Source organism: Megascapheus bottae, chromosome 10, assembly GCF_031878675.1.
Source record: "Megascapheus bottae isolate mThoBot1 chromosome 10, mThoBot2.hap1, whole genome shotgun sequence".
Classification (NCBI taxonomy): Eukaryota; Metazoa; Chordata; class Mammalia; order Rodentia; family Geomyidae; genus Megascapheus; species Megascapheus bottae.
The window spans coordinates 35,464,119-35,489,379 of NC_143518.1; the positions used below are offsets into that span (position 1 = coordinate 35,464,119).

General features: G+C 43.6%; 2 protein-coding genes and 1 pseudogene across 2 annotated transcripts in view; 2 read left to right on the plus strand and 1 right to left on the minus strand.

The window, feature by feature from the left end:
- Kcnj10 (potassium inwardly rectifying channel subfamily J member 10) overlaps window positions 1-8,812 on the plus strand; it is a 29,440-nt gene extending 20,628 nt beyond the window's left edge. Inside the window, exon 2 of the mRNA XM_090340676.1 lies at window positions 6,893-8,812. Within this exon, the coding sequence (XP_090196802.1) occupies window positions 6,893-8,032 (1,140 nt within the window). The 3' untranslated portion in view covers window positions 8,033-8,812. The remainder of the gene's footprint in view (window positions 1-6,892) is intronic.
- A 7,740-nt stretch (window positions 8,813-16,552) lies between these two features.
- Pigm (phosphatidylinositol glycan anchor biosynthesis class M) lies at window positions 16,553-18,639 on the plus strand. The gene has a single exon (XM_090340677.1). It carries the CDS (start codon window positions 16,721-16,723, stop codon window positions 17,981-17,983), a length of 1,263 nt encoding a protein of 420 aa, XP_090196803.1. The 5' UTR covers window positions 16,553-16,720; the 3' UTR covers window positions 17,984-18,639.
- A 2,550-nt stretch (window positions 18,640-21,189) lies between these two features.
- On the minus strand, window positions 21,190-21,713 carry LOC150058032 (ubiquitin-like protein NEDD8 pseudogene; annotated as a pseudogene).
- Window positions 21,714-25,261: the final 3,548 nt, after the last annotated feature.

Consider the following 25,261-nt stretch of genomic DNA (forward strand, 5'->3'; position numbering starts at 1 on the left):
GTCATATCCAAGCACTAACATTAGAGTAACCAAGATGTGTTAGGGATAGGCTCTTCTTTCAATTATCTTATTTGTAATAGAAGACAAATGAGGGTGCTGGAGGGAGGCATGGCTCAGTTGTTAGAACGCAAGTCAATGAGCAAAGTGAGGTACTCCGTTTGAGTCCCAGTCTTGCAACTAAAGAAAAAGAAAAAGAGAAAAGAAGACAAAATAATGATCCCAGTATTAAGAGTTGTATCATAGAGATGGTTCACATGCGTTGACAGTCATTTATGAAAGCTCAGAAATGGTAGCCTTATTTAGGTTGTGGGCAGCCAGGGAAGGATTCAGGAAAGAGGGTTCATTTGTACTAGGCTTGTGCCAGGAAGATAGAACAGTATAAACCATCATGGGAAGGCCTATGTATACCAAGAAGCAGTAGGTTCTTGGTTTGCCTGAATGTTCCAGAGAAGAGGAGAGGTAGGAAATAAGGCTGGGAAAGTTCAGAAGCACGGTGTATAATCCCTTAGATGGCAGCATGAGTTTGGTTTCTCTAAGATATATGAGGAGACATTGATTTCTTTAATCTATAGAAGGAATTGAGATGGAGCAAAATGAAAATGGATGGGTTTGGAGACAAATGACCTGAGTGCGAATTCAGTTCTAATACTTTATAGAGTCACATATGTTTTTTTCCAAGCCTCAATTCCCACTCTCTAAAATAAGGACTATGTTCTTAACAGTTCTTATGAAATCCACATGGATCAGCAGTGAAAAATGCTTTGTAAAGGGGCCAGGAGTTTAGCCTAGTGGTAGAGTGCTTGCTTAACATGCACGAAGACCTGGGTTTGATTCCTCAATACCACATACATAGAAAAAAGCTGGAAGCGGTGTTGTGGCTCAAGAGATAGAGCTCTAGCCTTAGAAAGCCCAAGGACAGTGTTCAGGCCCTGAGTTCAAAGCCCAGGACTGGAAAAAAAAAAAAAGCTTTGTAAAGTACCAGATATTCATTGATTTGTGATCAGAAGTGTAACTGAGGAAAAATGGTCCAGTAGAAATGCAGCATGGATTTGAAAAGAAACAAAAAATGTAGATGAGAGATGGATAGAGCTGGGCATGTGGCCCACGCCTGTAATCCTAGCTACTCAGGAGGCTGAGACCTGAGGATCACGATTCAAAGCCAGCCCAGGCACTAAAGTCCTTGAGATTATTTTTTTCTTTTCTTTTCTTTTTTTTTTTTTTGTGGCTTGAACTTGGCCTGGGCCCTGTCCCTGAGCCCTTCAGTTCAAGGCTTCCGCCCTACCCTTGAGCCAAGCCCAACTTCCCATTTTCTAGAGGTTAATTGGAGATAAGAGTCTCAGGTCCTTTTGTGCCCAGGCAGGCTTTGAACCTTGATCCTCAGATTTCAGCCTCCTGAGTAGCTAGGATTACAGGCATGAGCCACCATGTCTGGCAAATAACATTATTATTATTATTATTATTATTATTATTATTATTATTATTATTGCCAGCCCTGGGGCTTGAACTCAGGGCCTGGGCACTGTCCTCGAGCTTTCTCAAGGCTAACATTCTACCACTTCCAGCTTTTTCTGTGTATGTGGTACCAAGGAATCGAACCCAGGGCTTCATACATGCTAGGCAAGCACTCTACCACTAGGCCACTCTCCCCGCCCCAAGTCCATAAGATTCTTATCTTCAATTAACCACCAGAAAACTGGAAGAGGTGCTGTTGCTCAAGGGGTAGGGCGGTAGCCTTGAGGTGAAGAGCTCAGGGACAGCACCCAGGCCCAGAGTTCAAGCCCCATGAGAGAGAGAGAGAGAGAGAGAGAGAGAGAGAGAGAGAGAGAGAGAGAGAGAGAGAGAGAGAGAGAGAGAGAGAGAGAGAGAGAGAGAAAGGGAAGGAGAGGGAGAAGGGGGGGCAGAGGGGGAGAGAGTGGGAGAGGGAGAGGGGGAGAGACAGAGAGAGGGAGAGGGAGAAGGGGAGAGACAGAGAGAGAGGGAGGGAGGGAGGGAGGGAGAGAGAGAGAGAGAGAAGGTTAGACCACTCTGTAGTGATTCAGTTAAGAGGAGGCATTAATCCTTTGGGGGAAAGAAAGTAAAATGAAGAGGAAGCTACCAGGACTACATCTACAGTGTTAGATGAACCCTAAACAGGAGGGAAGAGAGAGAGGCTGAGATGACCCCAAGACTTGGCGTGTGACAAGCTGTGAGGATGATGGCACCTTTAACAATTTAGGGAACCAGAAATAAAAACAGGTAGGAAAAGAAAGAAGAGTCACCTGCATTTGTAAATGAATGCACATTGTATTCATAACCCAAAGTTATGAACTCTCTTTGGGGACAGTTGTTCTTGTCACAGAGAAAACAGAGAAAGTGTTTTCCTTGGGGTCTCTTCCTCTAAGTTGACAGGTTTTAGGGGCACCACTCTTCCCTGTCCCTCTGCTGTCCTGGGGAGCAGGTTTAAAGACTCTTCCCAGCCACCTAATTTAGCATCATCAGCTCCATAGCACCGTTACTATGTTCCAGCAAAAGATCAGATGACTCAGATGAGAGCTGGCTCTGGCTGGGATGCCTTTAATCCATCTTCTGAAAGGATTTACAAGCCTCTGCAGCATTAGTGATATCTGGGTAAATTTGGGTTTCTACCTGCTGACTGCTGCTCCCTGGCTTTCCTAGAAAGTCCCCATAAAACAAGGTATCTCCTGGGAGGAAGGATCAAGGCTTCAGCCTCACTTGGCCTCATTCTGTCTAGACCAGGCACGCTTAACAAAACTTAGGCTTTTCTTATCTGCACTTGGTTTGGGGAAAACAAATGTAAGCAATGATCTATGGCCTTAAATTAAGGGTTTACAGATATCAAAGTATTATAAAATGGCAATACATATCAGAGTATGCTTAGTAAGCTCATGTTGGGATGGATGGGGAGGATTGCAGAGAAGAAGACCTGCTTGTTTGAGTGAGGAAGGCTTCCAACAGCTTTGTAACACTTGGTTTTGAAAGGGAAGCAGGGGATCATCTAGTATTGATAGAAGCAGGCAATGAGAAAGTAGGCTGAAAATAGAATTATAGGAAGGACTTTTTTAAAAAATTACTTAAGTAGCTGCACAAAAGGGTTTCAACATGTGAGTTTATGAATACAACACGTCTTGATCAATATCACAGCTTGCGTCGTTTCACAAGGAGATTCTTCACAGAGAAAGAATCTAGGTGTATGTGGAAGTCTGTTAGGAGAAAGACCAGGAAGGAAACGGAGCCTAAATCATCAATGCTGTGCTAAGAGAGTCAGAGTTCATCTATAAAAGCAGGAGGGCTCTTAGCCAATTTTAGTCATGGGGATTGTAAAAGTCATGCCTTTACTCAAGAGCAATCTTGTAGTCAAGAAAGACGTTGATGATTCCATTCATTGTGGAGCCTGAGGGGTGGAGGCAAACATCCAAATACAGGTGTTCACAGCTATAGATACACAACTCTAGGAAAACCCAAAGGCGGGAGTGTGAAAAACACAGTGGCCATCTCTATGAGTGTGACTGGCCTTTGCTTTAGGGAAAGAATCATGAGGTCAGGTCTCAAAGGAAGAGGAAGACTGGATGCCTGTTTCTCTTTCACTTCCTACAGGCTCCTCTGGTCTTCAGAATGCTGTTTCTGGTATTGGCTGGGACTGTTTTGAGCCAATAGCACCCTCTAGAGGAAGGAGGTTGTATGTTTGGGGTGGGGCAACAACAAATCACTTCCAGAACTTTGGCCTGCTTCCTTCTCTAGAGCCCTAGCCAGCTTGGGGGTGGAGTGTGATGATTGTTTATCTGCTTCTCATTCTGGCCACCGCGGAGAACAAAGTGGCCTGGCTGTGGGAGGTGGAACAACAGCTGTGAACAGCAGAGCACAGCTGGAGGTGGCAGATATGAAGGCTGGCAACAGCAGGCACAACAATTGGAGGTGGCAAACACAACAGCCAGAAGCAACAAAGAAACTACTAGTAACCAAAATCTCCAGTGCCCATGTACTGGACTCTCCAACTTTCACACTTTATCGTCTTAGTAAAGAGCAGCACGGAGTACATCCTGAGAGTACAGGACCAATGGCCATGAATCTAGAGAGCACAGAAGCAGTTGCTACAGTTAAACAGTTCTGGCCTGGCACTGGTGGCTCACACCTGTCATCCTAGCTACTCAGGATCACAGTTCAAAGCCAGTCCAGGCAGAAAAGTCTGTGGGACTCTTTCTTACTTAATCACCAAAAAATCAGAAGTGGCCCTGTGGGTCAAAGTGATAAATCACTAACCTTGAGTAGAAATGCTCAAGGACAGTGCCCAGGCCCTGAGTTCATGCCCCACAACTGACAAAGGAAAATAAAAATAATTTTGTACCAGGAGATAAGACCTGAGTTTGGATAGCAATTGTATCACTAATCTACTTGGGGCAAATTCTCTGAGTGTTCATGTCTAATGATGTCTTTCTTTCATAGCATGAGCAATTTACATATGTTATAAACTTTAAAGTGATAGACGATTATTTTGAAAATGATGAGCAAGGCTTTCCTTGGGTCCTGGGAGATTCCATGCAGAATCCTACCTGGACACAAAGCTAGGACTCAAATGAAGAATCCCTAATGTCACCATCAAAGCAAGGGTGGGGAATGAAAAAGTTATTCACCCCAACAGGCTATATAAGGGACATGAAATCATTTAGTATATAATGGCACAAATACATATATACCTCTCATTGGCTCTGATCCATCTGTCAGCTCATCTGTCTGTATTGGTAACTTTGTATGCCCTGCAAATGATGGCGTAAATACCCAAATGGCCCTTGGCAGAAAACAAGTTTCTCATTCCCACCACAGATTATGGTTGGGAGCTTAAAGACAATCTTTCAACTAAGCTTTGAGCAAGCTTCAGTCTCGTCTACAGGATGTCTACAAAGGGTTTGTACAACCTGTTCTTGAACTCCTTCTAGTGCAGAGCACTCTACTTTTTGTGGAACCTTTTTTCCCCTTGCATTTGCATCATTCTGATTGTACAGTATCCTCTGTAATATTAGTCTGGAATTTTTTTCCTTGGAACTTGGCCCCACTGATACTGATTCTTTCTCTTGGAGCTCAAAGAACTAGTCTAACCCTTTATTCACATGACAACTCTTTGAGCCAAATATTTGCACGCATCCATTAGATACTCCAGATTAGTGTCTCTGCCTAAATCCATTTCTTTCAACTATTTCCCATGTGATTTGGTCCTGAATTTTCTTGTATTCTGATTTCTCCTTGAGATAGGATATTCTAGGTGCGAGATGAATCAACTGTTTCCTTATTTTAGAGACTAAGTTCAAGTAAAGTAGTTTAAAATTGTACTACTTTAAAAAAATTAAAAAAATAAAAAATAATAAATAAGGCCAGGAGTTTGACCTAGTGGTAGGGTGCTTGTCTAGCATGCACGAAGACCCGGGTTCGATTCCTCAGTCCCACATACTTAAAAAAGCCGGAAGTGATGCTGTGGCTCAAGTGGCAGAGTGCTAGCCCTGAGGAAAAAGCCCAAGGATAGTGCTCAAGCCCTGAGTTTAAGCCCGAGGACTGGCAAAATAAATAAATAAATTAATTAATAAATAAAATAAAATAATAAAATTGTACTTTTTTTGGAAATGAAGTACATGAATAATCTGCTAAAATGTTTTACATATATATATATATATATATCATTAAATCACATCTTTCCAATCCAGAACTTGCTCAGGTAATTTTTGGGCACAAGTACATAACTTTTTTTTTTTTTGAGCGAGGAGTCAGTTTAATAGCAGCCCACTGGCTACTCTTCACCCTCAGGCTGATAGAGAGCAGCTTCCAACCTTTATTTTTTTGTTACATTTGGCTTACCCTTTGGGCTCCTTTTAGATCCCAGCTTTGTAATCTGTTCCACTTCGTGACATCCGTATGATTGATGACCCTACTGTTCTCTAGTTTTGAATGAAGTTAGTGTTAAGCACATTGAATAGGGCAAGGCCAGAGATAAAGCTCTCTGTTAATTCCACGATATTATGGTCCATTTACCAGTACCACTGATTTTTAAATTTTATGTCATCCAGTTACATTATCCTTCTGGTCATTTTCTCTACCTTAATGCCAAAAATCTTCCTGAGGCCTTGGCACAGTTTTATCGATAATATTTTGTTGATCTGTCAATTTAATGACCTTATCGTAGAAGAAAATTATGTTATTTTGATACTTTGTGCTTAATAAATCCACACTGAGTTTTTTGTTTGTTTGTTTGTTTTTTGTCGATCATGGGACTTGAACTCTGGGCCTGGGCCCTACAGTTCCTTAAGGAACTGTGAAGGTGACTCTTTCTTCACTGCCTTTTCTAAAACTGACAATTATTAGGCTTCATTGAAACTATCTGCTTACTTAATATGTATCTATTTCATGAGGTTGTGATTTTTTAGCAAGGATGGCATATTTTCCAACTTTGCTTTACCAGCACATTGCACAGTGACTGGCATATAGTAAGTGCTCAGTGAATATTTGCTAAGAAATACGTGTTTCCAAAACGAATGCTGTTCCCACTGGGTGGTAACTGAGTTGGCAGCTTCTTTCCTCCCTCGCTCCCTTTTTCTTTTCTTAAATGTTGTTATTATTTTTTTTGTAAAGGTGACAGACAGAGGGGTTACAGTTACATCAGCAAGGCCATGAGTACAAGTCTTTTCAAACGGTCCTTTTTTGTTGTTTTTCTTTTCTTCTCTCTTCTCCTCCTCCCTCCTTCTCTCTCTTTCTGACAGAGACTCGCTGTGTATGTCGGGCTGGCCTCACACTCTCCCTCTTCTTGCCTCAGCCTCTTCACTGCTGGGAACTCCCCCGGTTCGTATCCAGGGCTGGCTACCTGGCTGGCTGGCTTTCTTTAACTTCCTCCGTGCTGTTCTGTCCCGTGTAGATGACATCGGTTGCCAAGGTGTATTACAGTCAGACCACTCAGACGGAGAGCCGGCCCCTGGTGAGTCCGGCCATCCGGAGACGGCGAGTGCTGACCAAGGACGGCCGCAGCAACGTGAGGATGGAGCACATTGCCGACAAGCGCTTCCTCTACCTCAAGGACCTGTGGACCACCTTCATCGACATGCAGTGGCGCTACAAGCTCCTGCTGTTCTCTGCCACCTTCGCGGGCACCTGGTTCCTCTTCGGCGTGGTGTGGTACCTGGTGGCCGTGGCCCACGGGGACCTGCTGGAGTGGGGGCCCCCCGCCAACCACACGCCGTGCGTGGTGCAGGTGCACACGCTCACCGGGGCCTTCCTCTTCTCCCTGGAGTCCCAGACCACCATCGGCTACGGCTTCCGCTACATCAGCGAGGAATGCCCCCTGGCCATCGTGCTCCTGATCGCCCAGCTGGTGCTCACCACCATCCTGGAGATTTTCATCACAGGCACCTTCCTGGCCAAGATCGCCCGGCCCAAGAAGCGCGCGGAGACCATTCGTTTCAGCCAGCACGCCGTGGTGGCCTCGCACAACGGGAAGCCCTGCCTGATGATCCGGGTGGCCAACATGCGCAAGAGCCTGCTCATTGGCTGCCAGGTGACGGGCAAGCTGCTGCAGACGCACCAGACCAAGGAGGGCGAGAGCATTCGGCTCAACCAGGTCAACGTGGCTTTCCAGGTGGACACGGCCTCGGACAGCCCCTTCCTCATCCTGCCCCTCACCTTCTACCACGTGGTGGACGAGGCCAGCCCCCTGCGGGACCTCCCCCTGCGCAGCGGGGAGGGGGACTTCGAGTTGGTGCTCATCTTGAGCGGGACGGTGGAGTCCACCAGCGCCACCTGCCAGGTGCGCACGTCCTACCTGCCCGAGGAGATCCTCTGGGGTTACGAGTTCACGCCCGCCATCTCGCTGTCGGCCAGCGGCAAATACGTGGCTGACTTCAGCCTGTTCGACCAGGTTGTGAAAGTAGCTCCCCCCAGCGGGCTCCGCGACGGCTCCGTCCGGTACGGAGACCCAGAGAAGCTCAAGTTGGAGGAGTCCTTAAGGGAACAAGCTGAAAAGGAGGGCGGGGCGCTGAGCGTGCGCATCAGCAACGTCTGAGGGCCCCGCTCCAGCCCCCTAGCCCTCTTGACCTCTTTTCCTCGCCTTCGATGCCCTGGGGTCACCGGAGTGTCCTAGAGGTACCCATCCTGTTTCTTCCTGCAACTCAGTGGCCCGTCAGGAGTTCAGGTCAACTGGAATCCACATTTCCGTCCCATCCTCCCCTTTCACCTTTTCCTGCTTCTTCCCCAGTGCACACAACTCGTTGAAGCCAGGGTGGGGGAAGGAGAGGGAAGATTAGGCTGAAGGGGCTTGGAAGGCCTTCGCCATGCTTGGAGACGCGTATCAGTAGGACCATATAACTGGATGGACAGATCACACACACACACACACACACACACACACACCATCACCAGAGCTGCCTGCATCTCTGTTTCTGGCTAGCAGGTTGATGGTCACATCTGATAGTCACTTCGTGGTTTGTGCCCTCAGAAATACAGGAATCTGAAATCAGTTTATTTTGGGGTCTTTTCCCAACTCCTGTTGAATGAAGCTAGGGTTTATCGTGGTGTTTTTAATCTTTGCTGACAACTCCTGACCCTAACATAGGCTCTTTATCACCACCGTTTGCTAATCTAGTTTGCAAGTAGACTTTCTCAGCACGCTCAGTTTCTCATAGTCTGTTCCCATAAATTGGGGTTAATGAGACATTTAAGAATACAGCCAGGAAGTGGGGCTGTGGCTCAAGGGGTAGGGTGGTAGCCTTGAGCTGAAGAGCTCAGAGACAACGTCCAGACCCAGAGTTCAAGCCCCATGATCCATTAAAAAAAAAAAAAAGAATACAGCCACACCAGGTCCCTAGTGGTTCAAAGCCAAACTGGGCAGGAAAATCCATGAGACTCTTATCTCCAATTGACCAGAAGAAAATCAGAAGTGGAGCTGTGGCTGAAAGTAGTAGAGCATTAGCCTTGAGTTTAAAAAAACAAACAAACATCCTCAGGGACAGTGCTCAGACCTAGCTCAAACCACATGACTGATTCTCCTCTCCCTGCAATTCCTCCCCCCAAAATAACCCCAGCACATCCACACTTGTACCCATCCTAGATTCCAAATTCTTCAGCTTTGGAACTATTGTCCAAAACTTTGAACAGGTCCTCAGGCAGCTCTGGGAAGCTTTGTTTCCTTGTGTCTTTTGAATAGAGGCCTCTAGCCAATACGTTCTTTTGAATAAGTCCATTTCCCGGGCCCCATGAAAAGCTCTGAAAATGATACTCCAGATTACACTGTACCTGGCTTCTCTTCTCCCTTTCCTGCCCAGTCAAGACCCCTTTCCTTAACTTGAACCCAAAAGAAAGGGAGGGAAGACACATTTTTCCCTTCTTAACATTGATGCTCAACTAAAACTAGATTCAGAGGGCACAGATTCTCCAGGAAAATTAAACCAACTTCTCAGATTTCCACCCTGCTGTTCAGAGCCCCTGGGAATTGTTGATGCTTTGTTAAGGTTTGGGCAGAAGCTGAATTCTGTGGCTGGCAGCCACTATTTTGTTACACCTCCCAGTGCCTTTCTGAAAAGTGCCAGTTATTTTATGAGACAATGTTATGAGGGGAGGAAATTTTACCTCCTGATCTAGCTCTGGTATCCTTCAACCATTCCTACTTGATAAAAACTGATGAAAATCAGTGTCATCTCTATTCTTCTGCCATGGAGCAAGCTGCAGGCAAGTTAAGAAGATATTTTAGAAGATCACGTGCAGGCCATTCCTTGTTCCCTGGCAAAGACTATGGCAGGCCTCTGGGAAAGGTTTATAGACAACAGAATGTTCTTTAAAGCCCCAAACACCGTAAGTGCTTCCTGGTGTCATTTAGGTACAAACCCCACAAGTGGTTTGGCAGAGAACCCCTGTATGAATCAAGTGGGTGATTTTTTGAAGGTGAACATGACCAACTGTTACAAGCTATTCTCTTATACAGAATGTATACATCTGTGTGCAGAGCCTTCCAGAGAAACTCACAAAATTCTGAGGCTGGACCTACTTCAACTTCTTACATATGCTCTCTTCTTGAACTCAACTGTATCTTGAAAATGAAGACCCTTCAGTCTGCACTTACTGTAAAAACCCATTACTCTTTAGTTTTTATAAGAACATGAAAAAAAAACCGATGAAAATCAGAAACAAAGAACAGAAGGCAAACAGCCAGCTTATATCCTCTCAACTTTATTCAGTATTGGATTTAACATGCTTTTGTTCACTGTGCAAAGACAAAGTACACTGCTGTGTATGTGTGTTTGTGTATGTATCCTCTTATCTATTGGCAATTTGTGCTCCATCTGGTCTCTTCTGTACATTGCTGCTTCCCTCCTAAAGGAATTCCTCTTATTCCCCTGCTGTTGGTTCTAAGCCTTAGACTCTCCTCAGATTCTTGGATAACAAAGGAGAGAGATGATTTTTTTTTTTTTTACCTAATCCTTTCTGAATTTCCTCTACAATTCCAGGCTCTATGCTAAGTTGCACTTTAAATCACACTGTGCTATTAATACAATCTGGCACCTTCTCCCATAAGCCCTTTGTCCTCCCATGAACCTCAAACACTAAATGATTTAAACTACAGCCTATCTTCCTTGTCCTGGAACCCGAGTTCAGAGTGTAGGATAAGCTTTAGAAGCACTTGGGACTGGTGATAAATGGACCCCCTGGCCATACCAGCCATCAGCCTGGAAAGTTAGGAGATGTTAGGATGGAATGTTAGGCACAGATCCGGGGTAAGATTTCAGAAGAGAGGCAAATCAGCTGCTGAGGACGGATACCCAGGATGTGAAGATGAGAAAGGATAGGGCTAAAAAGGAATCTGGTAAAATCAATGAAACCCTTCAGTCTTACTTTGACTGGCAAACAAAAGGTGGGTGAAGGCTTGAGGAATTAGGAGCTGATATATATGAAAGGTTTATCTAAGGAGAAAAAAAGATAATATATATAGAAAGATATGTATATAGATGTATATATGCCCAAATATACTGAATGTACGGAAAAGAAGTACAGATATGTTGCCTGGTTGGGAGGCAGGATATCAGATTTCTAGAGTTTAAAACCAGAGTTCCTGGTTTTAAAGAAGTGAGACTACTGATGGATTTCAGGTTCAATGATGAGAATCTGAGGGACAGAAATCCCTCTTCATAAATAAAGAGGTATCCATGGAGGCTTGATGAGCTTATGGTACTGATAGGACCAAGAAGAGAGGAGCTAGGAGGACATGGGGGAGGGGAAATCTACTTACACTGTGTGCTCCCATCCCTACCATCATCCTGCCACTGTAGCAACTTTCAATTTAAGTAAATAAACAAATAAAAGCATCTTTTGTTTTCCTCTTTTGAAGTATTCTGTATTTCCCCGGTTTCCACTAGGGTGGAAGCAGCTCTAGCTTCCACAACCAAACACCTGACTGTTTGGGCACTAATGGAAGCTTCAACCTTTGAATAAAAATAAAACGCCAAGACTCAAGAGCTGATGGGGTCAAGGTATTCTTAAGACAGAGCCCTGGCCTCTGGATGTCTACAAACAGTCCAAAAGGGATGCCATCTATGCCAGGTGTCTTTTCTGACACTGGGTACGAGGAGCATGCTGTGGCTTTGATGTTCCTGTATAAGAGTGAAACATGGACCTACCGTCTGTCCTAGGAAATGGTGTAATTCTGTGCCATCCCTATAATGGGCTTCACTTAATCCCGCCTCCTGAAATCCTGTCAACTAACGAGATCATGCAGGAATTCTGTGAGGAAACCTACTGCTAGGAGATGGAGACTTGCATCCTTCCAAAGCTGCTACCTTGGTTTTATCTCAGCTAGCTAGTCTAGTTTATTTGTAAAATAGCATATTACCTATGCTGTGAAGTTAGCTGGAACTCCAGGCTTTGCCAGCTCTACTGAAACTGAAGTATCATGAAATGGTGCCTTTACTTATTGCTTATTAATGACTAAACCAGGTCAAATTTACCTAGGAGAAAAAAAATATGTGAGTTATTTTTTGGCTTACTTCCTTTTTGTCTGTTCAGAACAAGCTACTAAATAAAATGGATGAATGTCTGGTCTTCACTCTATTTCTTTTAGAAATCTAATCCTATACTATTATCAAGAGCTGAACTTGAATGTATCTATGAATTAGGCTATCCTGTGTGTGTGGGGGGGGGGGCTAGGCTGGAGTGCTACTGTGCAACCACCCCTTTAGCCCTGTTTCTTGCTGATTATTTCTAGGATAGGGTCTCATTTCAAGCGAGGGCGCATGCCATGCCTAAACTGAAATCTGCTTCCTTTATGCTTCCCCTAGTTTCTAGGATAACCAGTATACACCACCATGTCAGCCTCTCTTCTTTTCAAATGGAATCTCAATGACTTGTGCCTGGGCTGGCCTGGAATCTTGACCATTCCATTCTCAACATCCCAAGTAGTGTTAGAAGCATGTGCTATGGACATCTGTTTAGAAGAACTTCTGATTGTGGAACCAGGCCTCTTCTGCTGAATTTTTCTCAGGCTTTTCACTAATGGTGTCACCCATTCCTTCCACTCCTTTCTTGCACATCAACCTCCTAACTTTAGGATGCTTAGGAAATACTTTTCAAGTTCAATTCTTAAAAGAACAAGATTTAAAACACGTGAAGCCTAGAAATCTAAAGCACTGATTTGGCTTCATCCACAAATATTAAGCTGTTCTGGATCCCAGGCATTGCCCCTTTAGCCAGTGACCATTTTTTTCCATCCCTACTTATAAGACTTGTTGACTGCTTTTCTTAACACTCTCAAACCTCTATAATTCCTTTAAATCATCAGACATTTCTTCTCCCAAATCCAAATGAAATAGATTTATCTTCTATCCTTACTGTCTATCACTACCAGAGAAAGCCTGGTTGTCAATATTCAGTTCCAAATTCTCTGGCATGAAGCCAAATTATACAGTAACTGATTCTTATTCCTCAGTGATGGATAGAGGGGAGAGGAGGAAAAAATTAGGTACCATTATCATGAATAATAATGAATCATAAAATATATAAATGCATAAGCCATATGAAATATGTAGTGATTAAAAGTTTATAGCTGCTAGCCAGGTGCTAGTGACTCACACCTGTAATCTTACCTAATCAGGAGATTGAGATCTAAGGATCACCCAAGCAGGAAAGTCTGTGAGAAACTTGTCTCCAATAAATTAGGAAAAATAGAAAGCTCAAGTGGTAGAAAGCTAGCCTTGACAGTAGCCTTCAGCTGAAGAGCTCAGGAACAGTGCCCAGGCCCAGAGTTCAAGCCCCATGACCGACAAAACAAAACAAAACAAAAAACCAGAATATTAGCGTTGAGCAAAAGAAGCTCAGGGACAGTGTCACACACACACACACACACACACACACACACACACACACACACACGTTTGTAGCTCCTACAAACTTGTGGAGAAAGAAAATAACAAGTAGCATATAACAAATATAACTAAAGCAACAACAAATGACATATGCTAACACCAGATGTCAAATTAACATGTTCTAAAAAGCATGAGATCTTGCAAAAAAATTTCACAAGTGGCATCACTCTAAGTACTACTACCTATATCACTCTCTGTTTTGACTCCGGTGGATTTTTCTTTTCTTTCTCATTAGTGGTTTCAGTAGCCCAGAGTTGGTGCCTCTGCCCTATCTATTCAGCTAGCCTCATAGGAACAGACTGTATGAAGCTTTTCCACTCAATTATTGAAGCCAATCCAGTCAGAAGATGCATTACTTAGTTAATACTCAGATATATACTTCCTATATTCTCTACTTTCTGACACTAAGGCTTACTTATCTATAATTCACAGAGAAAAATAATAAATCAGAGATAGTCATGGCAAGAGAGACCATCCGCAGGATTCAAATAAGAGTCCAAGGAGAGAAAACAGGGAGGAAACTTAGAATTCATAATCAGCATTATATTTTTAATAGTCATATTGTGATTAAGATGTCTTGTTCAGATAGACCAGATTTGAGTTTCAGTTCTATCACTAGTTGGCTAGGTGACATAAGAAAATTATTTATCTTCTGCAAGTTCTGATTTTCCTTATTAGTAAAGAATATTTATATTACAAAAAATTTAGCACAAAGTTAACATCTTGCAGATAGTCCTCAATATGTCTAGCTGTTCTGAGTCATCATCACAGTTATTTGAATGATGTGTTGCCACTGTATATATAAGTGGCTGATATACTGCAAAACCAAAATTAGAAGTAATTATTGCTCCAAGGCAAATTAAAGAATACAAAGGTTTGGCACTGGTGGTTCATGCCTGTTATTCTAGCTACTCTGGAGGCTGAGATGGAGGATTTTGGTTCACAGCCAGCCTTGGCAAGAACATCTATGAGACTTTTTCCTCCAATGAGATAAGAAAACCAGCAGTGCCCAGACCTTAAATTCGAGCTCTGGGACTGGAAAAAAAAAAAAAAAAAAAGAACACAGAGATATGAGAATATGAATATGGGAAGCCAGGCATGGTGGCTCATGCTTCTGTAATCCTAGCTACTCAGGAGGCTGAGATCTGAGGATGGTGGTTCAAAGCTAGCCCAGGCTCTAAAAAATCCATGACACTCTTATCTCCAATTAACCACCCGAAGTGGCACTGTGGCTCAAGGGGTAGGGCAGTAGCCTTGAGATGAAGAGCTCAGGGACAGTGCCCAGGCCCAGAGTTCAAGTTCCATGAATGACAAAAAAAGAATATGAAAATGAAATTATAAGATTAATGTGCTCATTTAAAGGATAAATGTGGACTACAAGATGGACAAGTAGAACTGGGAATGTGGCTTAGTGGTAGAGTGCTTGGCTAGTATGCATGAAGCCCTGGGTTTGGTTCCTCAGTACCATATAAACAGTGGTGCTGAGGCTCAAGTGGTAGAGTGCTAGACTTGAACAAAAGAAGCAAAGGGACAGTGCCCAGGCTCTGAGTTCAAGTCCCAGGATAGACAAAAAAAAAAAAGAGGGATGAGTAAGGGGTAGTCCTGAGAAGTGCATGTTCAGGTTAGATGGAGCCACTTCCTCTCTTTACATTAGCCTGAAAGACTTTCCCTAGGAAGCAAGCTCAACCTATAGTCAGTCATAATTTATCACATAGCATGTGTCTGAAGAACTGAAAATAAATTAAGGGTAAGATAAAACTGCTATTCTCAAGAACCACATAGTCCACCAGCTGCCAGTGGCTCATGCCAAAAATCCTAGCTACTTAGGAGGCTGAGATGGGTGGACTGTGGTTCAAAGCCAACCAAAACAGAAAAGTCCTCTAATTAACTAGAAAAAAAGCTGCGGAGGTGTGGCTCAAGTGGTAAAGAGCCAGCCTTGAGCAAAAAAAGCCAGGTAATAGTGAAACACTGAGTTCAAGCTCCAGTACTGAAACACACACAACAACTCTTACCTCACTCAAAAGGTAAGAAACACAATCTAAAAATAAAGTATTAAATACAATCTAAAATAATAATAATAAAAAAACTGTACAATGCAACACTGACCACAGAAAGGAAAGCAGGAATAACTGGGGTTCTTGGTGAGAAACTCAAGGGAATAGGGTTAAGAATCCGACCTTGACATAGATAAAGGATATCTGAAAGCTAGAAGACTAGGGAGCTGAGCACATTCCAAGGACACCACTCCAAGTATTCTGGTAGGAAGACCACTGGGCTGGCTTCTGAAAGTCTGATACTGTGTAGATGCTGAAGTACAGAAAGGAACAAGATAATCTCTCTTCTCCAGGAAATTTTAGTGTACCGATGGAAAAACTAAGGAGAAGCAAAAAAAAAAAAAGTCAGTTATTACGAAGCAGTGAGACAAAGGCTATAATAAAGGAATGAGCAGGGTGTTCTGGAGCTCTGGGATTACAGCTGGGTGGACTCTGATTCTCCAGAGCGTAGAAGGGCCATCTCTTTCCATCTGCCCTCGGATAGCAGAAGGCGTGATGAGAAAAGAGGATTGAGAGCCTGAGTACGTTTCTGGGAGTCCACCCCTGAGCTGAGGCCTTCAGGGTTTTTAGGAGATGTTTGCCAGGGCCGCTGAGAGGGGAAAGCAACCTCGGTGGAGGAATATTAAGCACGCAGGTAGTGAGGGTCAAGGGCCTGCCCATCCCCTCTATCTAGGCTTATTGGATGAAATGCAAGCTGCCCATTTAAATCTGATTTTCATATAAACTGCTATTAATTTTGAAATACAGGCATATCCCAACCACTGCAGGGGACAACCCGGGCCTCCCTGAACCCATCCTAACCGGCCTGGTGAAGCCTGAAAAACTATCAGGAGTTTAGCTCGGCCCTGAGGGATGTAGCTAGCAGTTTACGGCTGGCTGATGTCCAGAGTCGATCTCTGCCGCCGGGCGCTCGGGGAGGCGAGGACGAGGAGGGATCGCTCAGAGAACAGAACCGTCCGCTTCACAGAGCCTCAGCGGGCGCGGGCGTTCCGGTAAGCGGATGTGACGCTCGCTCCCGAGGTCGGAAGTCCCGCCTCTTGCAGACGGCCAATCAAGAAGTAGGTTGTTCTTCCGCGGAGGCAACCGTGAAACCCAAGCGGTGACTGACGACCGGAAGTAGCTCGGGGGCGGGTGCGTCTTCATACCGGAAGCGCTCGTCCCGGCGCTTGTTTCTGTTGGCGTCTCGGCTGGGAAGGCCATGTCCCGGCTTCCCGAGGAGGCGTGGGGACCGAAGTGAGGGTGAAGAGATTAGGAGCGCAGTTGGGCGCTGGTGTCCGGGGCAGTCGGACCATGGACTCCACCAAGCACTGGGGAGAATGGTTCCTGAACCTGAGGGTGCCCCCCTCCGGGGTGTTCGGCGTGGCCTTCCTGGCCCGGGTCGCCCTGGTTTTCTACGGGGTCTTCCAGGACCGGGCCCTGCTGGTGCGGTACACGGACATCGACTACCACGTGTTCACGGACGCCGCGCGGTTCGTCACCGAGGGACGCTCCCCGTACCTGAGGGCCACCTATCGCTACACGCCGCTGCTGAGCTGGCTCCTGACGCCCAACGTGTACCTCAGCGAGCTCTTCGGGAAGTTCCTCTTCATCAGCTGCGACCTCCTCACCGCCTTCCTCCAGTACCGCCTGCTGCTTCTGAAGGGGCTGGGACGTCGCCAGGCCTGCGGCTACTGCGTCTTTTGGCTTCTTAACCCCCTCCCCATGGCGGTGTCCAGCCGAGGCAACGCGGACTCCATCGTCGCCTCCCTGGTGCTTTCGGCCCTGTACCTCATCGAGAAGCGAGCCGTCGCGTGGGCCGCCCTCTTCTACGGCTTGGCGGTGCACATGAAGATGTATCCCGTGACCTACGTCCTCCCCATCGCCCTCCACTTGCTTCCGGGACGCTACGGCGACCATCGGTCCCGCCATTCTTTCCAGGCTCGGCTGTGGGAACTGCTGAAGAGGCTGTGTAACCGAGCTCTGCTCCTCTTCCTGACCGTGTCTTCCCTCACCTTTTTTGTCCTGACCTTCGGTTTTTACCAGAAGTATGGTTGGGAATTTTTGGAGCACACCTACCTCTACCACCTGACGAGGCGGGATATCCGTCACAACTTTTCTCCATACTTCTACATGCTGTATTTGACTGCAGAGAGCAAGTGGAGTTTTACCCTGGGAGTCGCCGCCTTCCTGCCCCAGTTCATCTTGCTCTCCGCGGTGTCTTTCGCTTATTACAGAGACCTGGTGTTTTGTTCTTTCCTCCATACATCCATTTTTGTGACCTTCAACAAAGTCTGCACCTCGCAGTACTTCCTTTGGTACCTCTGCCTTCTGCCTCTAGTGATGCCACTAGTGAGAATGCCCTGGAAAAGAGCCGTAGTCCTCCTACTGTTGTGGTTTATAGGCCAAGCCCTGTGGCTCACCCCTGCCTATATTCTTGAGTTTCAAGGACAGAACACCTTTCTGTTTATTTGGCTAGCTGGTTTGTTCTTCCTTCTTATTAACTGTTCCATCCTGATTCAAATAATTGCTCATTATAAGGAGGGACCTCTAATAGAAAGAAGCAAATACGATTAATGTATATTTTGGATCTTTGGCCACTTCTCTTACATTCTGATTGTTCTGTATGGACCAGAAAAGAACTTTGGGGACCTTTTTTTTCCCCCTGAACACTAAGCACACTAGGGAACGTTCCCTTGTTCCAATAGAAAAATAAAGCCACTGTTTGCCTTATACATAAAGGGGACCCAATAATTTTTTAGGTCCACCTTTTAGAAAATGTTAGGAGTCACTTATTTGGGATATGATGGGAGGTAAAGGTTACTTATTTGAAAATGGAAAGGCTGATGAAACTATCAGATGCTGAAAGAGCCTTGTAGAACATATGACTAAAAGTTAGAGACACAAGTTCTAAGCCAGTATTTGTTACAGTTATACTATGCCAGTGTTTTAAGATATGCCTTATCTTCAACCCCTGCCCTCCACTTTCTAATGTTTTCTTGGCAACTGAAAATTCACCAAGTTTTCCTGGAGTGCAACTTTATAAGACATAAGATATTGAAGAATACTATCATATTTAATTGGGAAAATTTTGTATTAACTGCTGAGGCTTAGAAGAGAAATAATCCAAAGAACTTAAGTTGTAATTATGGTTCATGTATTTGTTTTGTACTCTACTTTTTCAGCACTTAGTCCCAGTGTTGCTAGACTACCATTTGGTTTTATATTAAAAAGGATTAAATATAAGTTCATCTTCTTAGTTTTCAATCATTACTTTTTAAAATATTTTTTATATTTTTATTTTTATTTTATTTGCCAGTCCCGGGGCTTGAACTCAGGGCTGAGTGTTTTTCTTGGGGTTTCTCAAAGCTAGAGCTGTACCACTTGAGCCACAGCACCACTTCTGGCTTTTTCTATGTATGTGGTACCGAGGAATTGAACCTAGAGCTTTGTGCATGCTAGGCAAGCACTCTACCACTATGCCAAACTTCCTGCCTGCATTACATTTTTTAAAATAGCATTTTGTTCATGTTTGAGAGCCTTAAATAGACAAATGCCTCACATTCATATCCCTTTAGTTTTAAGTTATCTGATTACTAGAATATTTTTCCTCTAAAATTAGTCAAATATTGTCTGTTTTGTAAAAATACAAGAATTCATCCATTTGGCAGTATTTCACACCTGTAATCCTAACTACTCAGGAAGCTTAAGATCTGAAATTGCAGTTTGAAGCCAGGCTAGGCAGAGAAGTCTATGATGTCTCCAATTAACCACCAAACAACTGGAAGTGGAACTGTGCCTCAAATGGTAGAGTGCTAACTTGAGCACAAAAGCTTAGGGGCAACCACCCAGGCCCTGAATTAAAGCCACAGAACCAGCACACACACACAGATACACACAGAATTTTGTTTTGTTAATAATTACTGAATCGTTTCATAAGGCATCTTCCCATTTTATAAAACACTTCCGAAAGTTACATGATGGAAATGGAGACCTAGGAGGGAGACTGTTGGAGAGCTTGAGTAGCATCCTAAGGAACCTGGTCTTATCTAACAGGAGATTGCAAGGAACATGGGTATAATGGAAAGGAAACTTTTGTTTTTTGTTTTTTTGTTTTTTTTTTTTGCCAGTCCTGGGCTTGAGCTTAAGGCCTGAGCACTGTCCTTGGACTTTCTCAAGGCTAGAGCTCTACCACTTGAGCCTCAGCACCACTTCTGGCTTTTATCTATGTATGTGGTACCGAGGAATCAAACCCGGGTCTTCATGCATGCTAGGCAAGCACTTTAACCACTAGGCCAAACTCCCGGCCCGGAAAGGAAACTTTTGTAAGTAGATGTTTTGTTATAATGTTCCTAGGGAAACTGATTTCTGTTTGCACAAGCATTCTAAATTAAATCACACACACACACACACACACACACACACACACACACACACACACATACACATAAATACACCCCATTGAAGTTGGGGGCTTAACTTTGCAAAGTACAGTAGCAGTAAACAAGTAGTAAACAAGGTTAATTAAAATTTAGAATTCTATAATTGAGCCAGGTGCAGTGGCTCACGCCTGTAATCCTAGCTACTCAGGAGGCTGAGATCTGAGGATCAAGGTTCAAAGCCAGTCCCAGCACAAAAGGACCTGTGATTCCAATTAACCCCTAGAAAATGGGAAGTGAGGCTTGGCTCAAGGGTAGGGTAGTAGCCTAGAGCTGAAGAGCACAGGGACAATGCCCAAGCCTAGACGTAGGGCAAAAAAAAAAAAAAAATTCTGTAACTGGTAGCATTTCTTTGCTGGATACATTTTGAGACCTGAAAATAGGAAGAAGAAATAGGTGGCTTTTTGTGTGCTGCTGTTTGGACAAAAATAGCCAGTTGTTGAAAATATGACCTTATATATCTAGTGACATATCCCTTACTCAATCTTAACTGGACAGTTCTTTTTATATGATTGTTCAACTATTGCTCTTCTTACTATGGTATTCTTACCTGGATGGATAGATAGATAGATAGATAGATAGATAGATAGATAGATAGATAGATAGATAGAATAATGATTATGTATATATATATATATATAAATAATGATAAACAGGGTGCTGGAGGCTGAGATCTGAGAATCAAGGTTCCATACAAACTGGTACAGGAAAACTTCATGAGATTCCTATTAGCCACCAAAAAACTGGAAGTGGAGCTGTGGCTTAAGAAGTAGAGTGCTAGCTTTGCACAAAAAAGCTCAGGGAGAATGCCCAGGCCCTGAGTTCAAGCTCTAGGCACAGTAGAAGAATTTTTTTCTTTTAAGCCATTGATTTTAGCTACTCACTTCTAATGATGGTAAGTTTTTCATGATGAATGGATTTAGGGTTAACTATTCTGCTACATATATAGTCTTAATTTTCACAACATTTCTAAGTGTTCTGCATTTTGATTATGTAGCCGAACAAAGACAAAGATTATTTGATTTGCAGATAAGTGAGAGATGTGGAATTTGGAGTGAGTGAATCCTGACTAAAGTGACCTGTTCTTTCCATTGTGTTCTATTTGAGATTTTTCAGCAGATGAAGGTAGAGCTCAAACTGACACTCGCAGGTGTATTACTGATCAGTTTGTTCTTTCAAATGTGCTAGGTGTTTGCTTAAGGGAGAGTTCCACTGTACCAAGTTTATATAATTCCTAAACTTTTCCTTTTGGTGATTACAAACCTTAAATAATCTCTTCCACATTCAAACCCTCTCACCAAATTATATACTTCTTTTTGTTGCTGCCAACTTCATGCCTTTTTTCTTTTTTTTTCCCAAGTGGCCAGGAAATATTTTATTGACTACCAGGGTCACAACCATAAGAGGGAAGCACACAGGATGACAAGCTAAATCCCAAAAGCCAGCAAAGACCCTTTGGGCCAGAAATACTGCATCCTGGGGTCCTCATTTTCTCCCATCAGTAGATACACAAGACTGGGCATCAAGGGGAGGGGGCAGTGGCTCTGGTGTCCCAGAGAGTGATGCCTCCTTACCAGTGACAGATAAGGAGGTAAAATGGAGGAAGGTCCATCACTGTCCAGGGCCACCGCCTCCTCTCAGAGCTAACACCAGGTGGAGGACTGAACCGCCTAGAATCTTGTAATCAGCTTCTGTCTTCTCATCGTTCATCTGTTTGCCACTGTAAATCAGTCGCTGCTGTTGTGGGGGATTCCCTTTTTTTCCTCCACTCGCTCCTTAATTCGTTCCACCTTGTCTGTGGGTTCAATGTCAATGTCAATCTCCTTTCCAGTAAGTGTCTTTACTTTAATGAGCATCTTCTTTCCAGGGTGGGGCTACAAGTGGATTCATGCCTTTTTTCTTTCATTTTCCTCATCTAAGAACTTGCTTTACTGAAACATTTTAGGCTAGCTATTTGTAAATCAAGCAGTGGATAGTATAAGACAACAAATTCCAAAGCTTACTGTTAAATTTCTGTTGCTCTGTGGTATGGTATATTTTACAACACGCATTGGTATAGTTAAAAGTTTGTGGCACTTATATAGTTAAAATTTGCCCTGAACTGATTCAGCATAAGCTCAGTTAGTTTGGTTTGCATCCCACTGTGTGATGTAACCTAGATCTTCATATCTAGACACATTAGCATACCATCTTTGAAATGGGGATGATTATACAATCACAGCACTGTTTTGTGCCCAGAGTGTTTACACTAGTTCAGAACAGACTACTCTATGTTCACACACCTTTAAAGCAGAAAGTCCTTTGGGACTTCACAGTTAGACCTTTCCATCTCTGTCTAGCCTACATATGTTAAAAATGCTTGCTTTCCTGCTTCTATAAACTTTGTTCATATTAATGTATATATTTTTATGTGCCAGTACTGGGGCATGAACTCAGTGCCTGGACTCTGTCCCTTAGCTTTTTTGCTCAAGGCTGGCATACTACCACTTGAGCCACAGCTCTCATTGTGGCTTTTCAATCGTGAATTGGAAAGTCTCACAGACTTTTCTGTCAGATCTCAGTCTCCTGACTAGAAAGGATTATAGGCGTGCACTGCGGCATGGTCTTCCTGTAAATCTTGATCTGGGTCTTTGAAAAGATCGTAAGTCCTTACATGTAAGGATTAAATAATTTTTTGTGCTGGTATGGGAGCTTGAACTCATGGCCTCTCACTTTCCTGTAGCTTTTTAGTTCAAGGCTGGCATTCTGCCACTTGAGCCACACCTCTATTTCCCACTTTTTGCTAGTTAATAGGAGATAAGAGTCTTAAGGACTTTCCTGCTCTGGCTGCCTTTGATCCTCAGATCTCAGCCTCTTGAATGGCTAGGATTACAGACACGGAGCCACCAGCACCTGGCTTCCAATTCTTTTTTTTTTTTTTTTAATGTCTGGCTCAGGCTTCACAGATTGTATTTGTGTATTCCTGTCATACATTAACTGATGAAGCAGTGAAGTGGCTAATGCCTCTAAATTACATAGTCTTTCCTTTCTCTGTTGTATTGAGGGGTCATTCAGAGGTTGGTGCTGTGTGGATGGAAGTACATGTTTTCTTGTCTGGGTCAGATGTATCATACTAGTGCAAGCATTTATTCAGCACTGCTCTGGGAGAACCATTCATTGAGTCAAAACAGGCATTCATATTCATTATCCTGAACAAAAACCAGACTAAATGGGAACATTTCTAGCTGCTCAGACACTCTGCTAATTGCTATGTCTGCTACATAAAATGAAATGACACTTATAGTGACTATTTAAAAATAATTTGGAGCACAACTATTTGAGGCACAGTTTATTTCACAAAGGAAATTTTAAACCTTTACTCCCTATTCTTTGGCAATTATTTATAGCTCTCAGCCATGTGTCAAGGCTGATAATAGATAAGTCAGACAAAGCCTATGTTGTTGAATTATCAGTAAAATCAGAAACATGCCATTAATAAAGTGTTATAAGACCCCATTAAGTTCCACAAAAATACCGAGATTTATAAAATGGGAGTGTATAAAATGCTACTATTCTTATTTTACAGATAAGAAACTAATGACTTTCTAAGGCCAAAGTTTTAGTTAATAGCAAGACTAAAATAGAACCCAGGGCTTTGAGTTCCAATTCTGCTTTTTTTTTTTTTTGGCGGGGGCGGGGTGGGGGGAGGTGTCATAGGGCTAGAACTTTGGACCAGGGCGTTATCCCTGAGCTCTTCAGCTCAAAACTACCAACCTACCGCTGGACCTAGGTGTTGTCCCTGGGCTCTTCAGCTCAAGGCTGCCACCCTACCCCTTGAGCCACAGCACCACTTCTGATTTTCTAGTGGTTAACGAGAAATAAGAGTCTCACGGTCTTTAATGCCTAGGCTGGCTTTGAACTGCAGTCCTCAGATCTCAGCCTCTTGAGTAGCTAGGATTACAGGTGTGAGCCATTGCGCCTAGTCTTCCAATTCTACTTTATTTTGCAAGTGCTCCATGCTCTATGATGAAATCTAATTACACAAGAAAAGTTTATTTAGAAAATGTCATTTATTAATCAAGCAAATGTCATTCACTTACTTAGTGAACGAAGACCTGTAATCCTAGCTTTTCAGGAGCTTGAGAACAGAGGATCGCACTTGGAAGCCAGCTGGGCAGAAAACTCTGTGAGACTATTACCTTCAATTAATCATCAAAAAACCTGGGAGTGGAGGTGTGGCTCAAGTGGTAGAGCTCTAGCCTTGAGTGAAAAAGCTAAGGGACAGACAGTACCCAAACCTTGATTTCAAGCCCCTGTACTGGTCCACATACAAAAAACCATTCAAGATTCTGAATATTATCATAAAGACAGACAAACTGGAAGTAGAGAATGATGGCAGGAAGGAGAGGACTGAGTGCTATCTCAGATAACATCATCTAGGAAGGTATATTAGCTTCCTAACATAATGAATACCCAAGAAGAGAAATAATTTTTATTCATAGTTTCAGAGGTGAACCCCTGCTATTCTAGATGAAGTAGCACATTATGGCAAAGCCACTCACTTCCTGTCTAGGAAGTACAAAAGAAGAGGATGGAGGTCTCACAATCTCCTTTAAAGGCATACCCTCAGTTCTTGAGGACTTCCCACATCTTGAAGTTTCTACTGCCTTCCAATAGTGCTGAGCCTAAATCCCCCTTTGAAGAACATTTAAGATCCAAATTTGCACAGAAGGCATCTCAATGAGATAGCACTTGAACAGAAACCAGGAAAGGGCAGACAGGCTATTCGTGTGAATGTCTGGGCACAGGGGATGAAAAGCCATGCAAAGGCCTTGCAATATTGGCCTTGACCTATCAAAGAGAACTGAGAAGGTGAGTATATCTGAAAGTGAGCAAGAACCAACCAGAGTCAAATTCATATGACACATCAAAACTACACAAGTAACAGTTGAAAAATATAACATTCGATTTTTGTTTTCAGCAGTACTGGGACTTCCCCCTTGCTAGGTCAGGTGCTTTACCACTTGAGCTATGTTTGTACACAGACCTTTTTGCTTTAGTTATTTTGGGGGATAGGGCTTCATATTTTTTTACACAAGCTGGCTTGAATTATGACTGTGCTTCCCATGTAGCTGGTATGAGAGGTGTGGGCTTCCATACACAGCTATTGGTTGAGATAACTCCCCCTCTCCCCCAAACTAGCCTTGAAGCTTTCTCTCTCCAATTTCTGCCTCTGGAGTAATAGCAGCCAGGCACTGTTAGTATTTTTACTAGCCTATAATGCAATTACACTAGGTCCAACCTAGTTTTCGCCCTGGAGATCTAAGCACTTGTTAAAGTGTGTGTGTGTGTGTGTGTGTGTGTGCCATTACTGGGGCTTGAACTCAGGACCTAGACTATGTCCCTGAGCTTTGGTGGTCAAGGATAATGCTCTGCC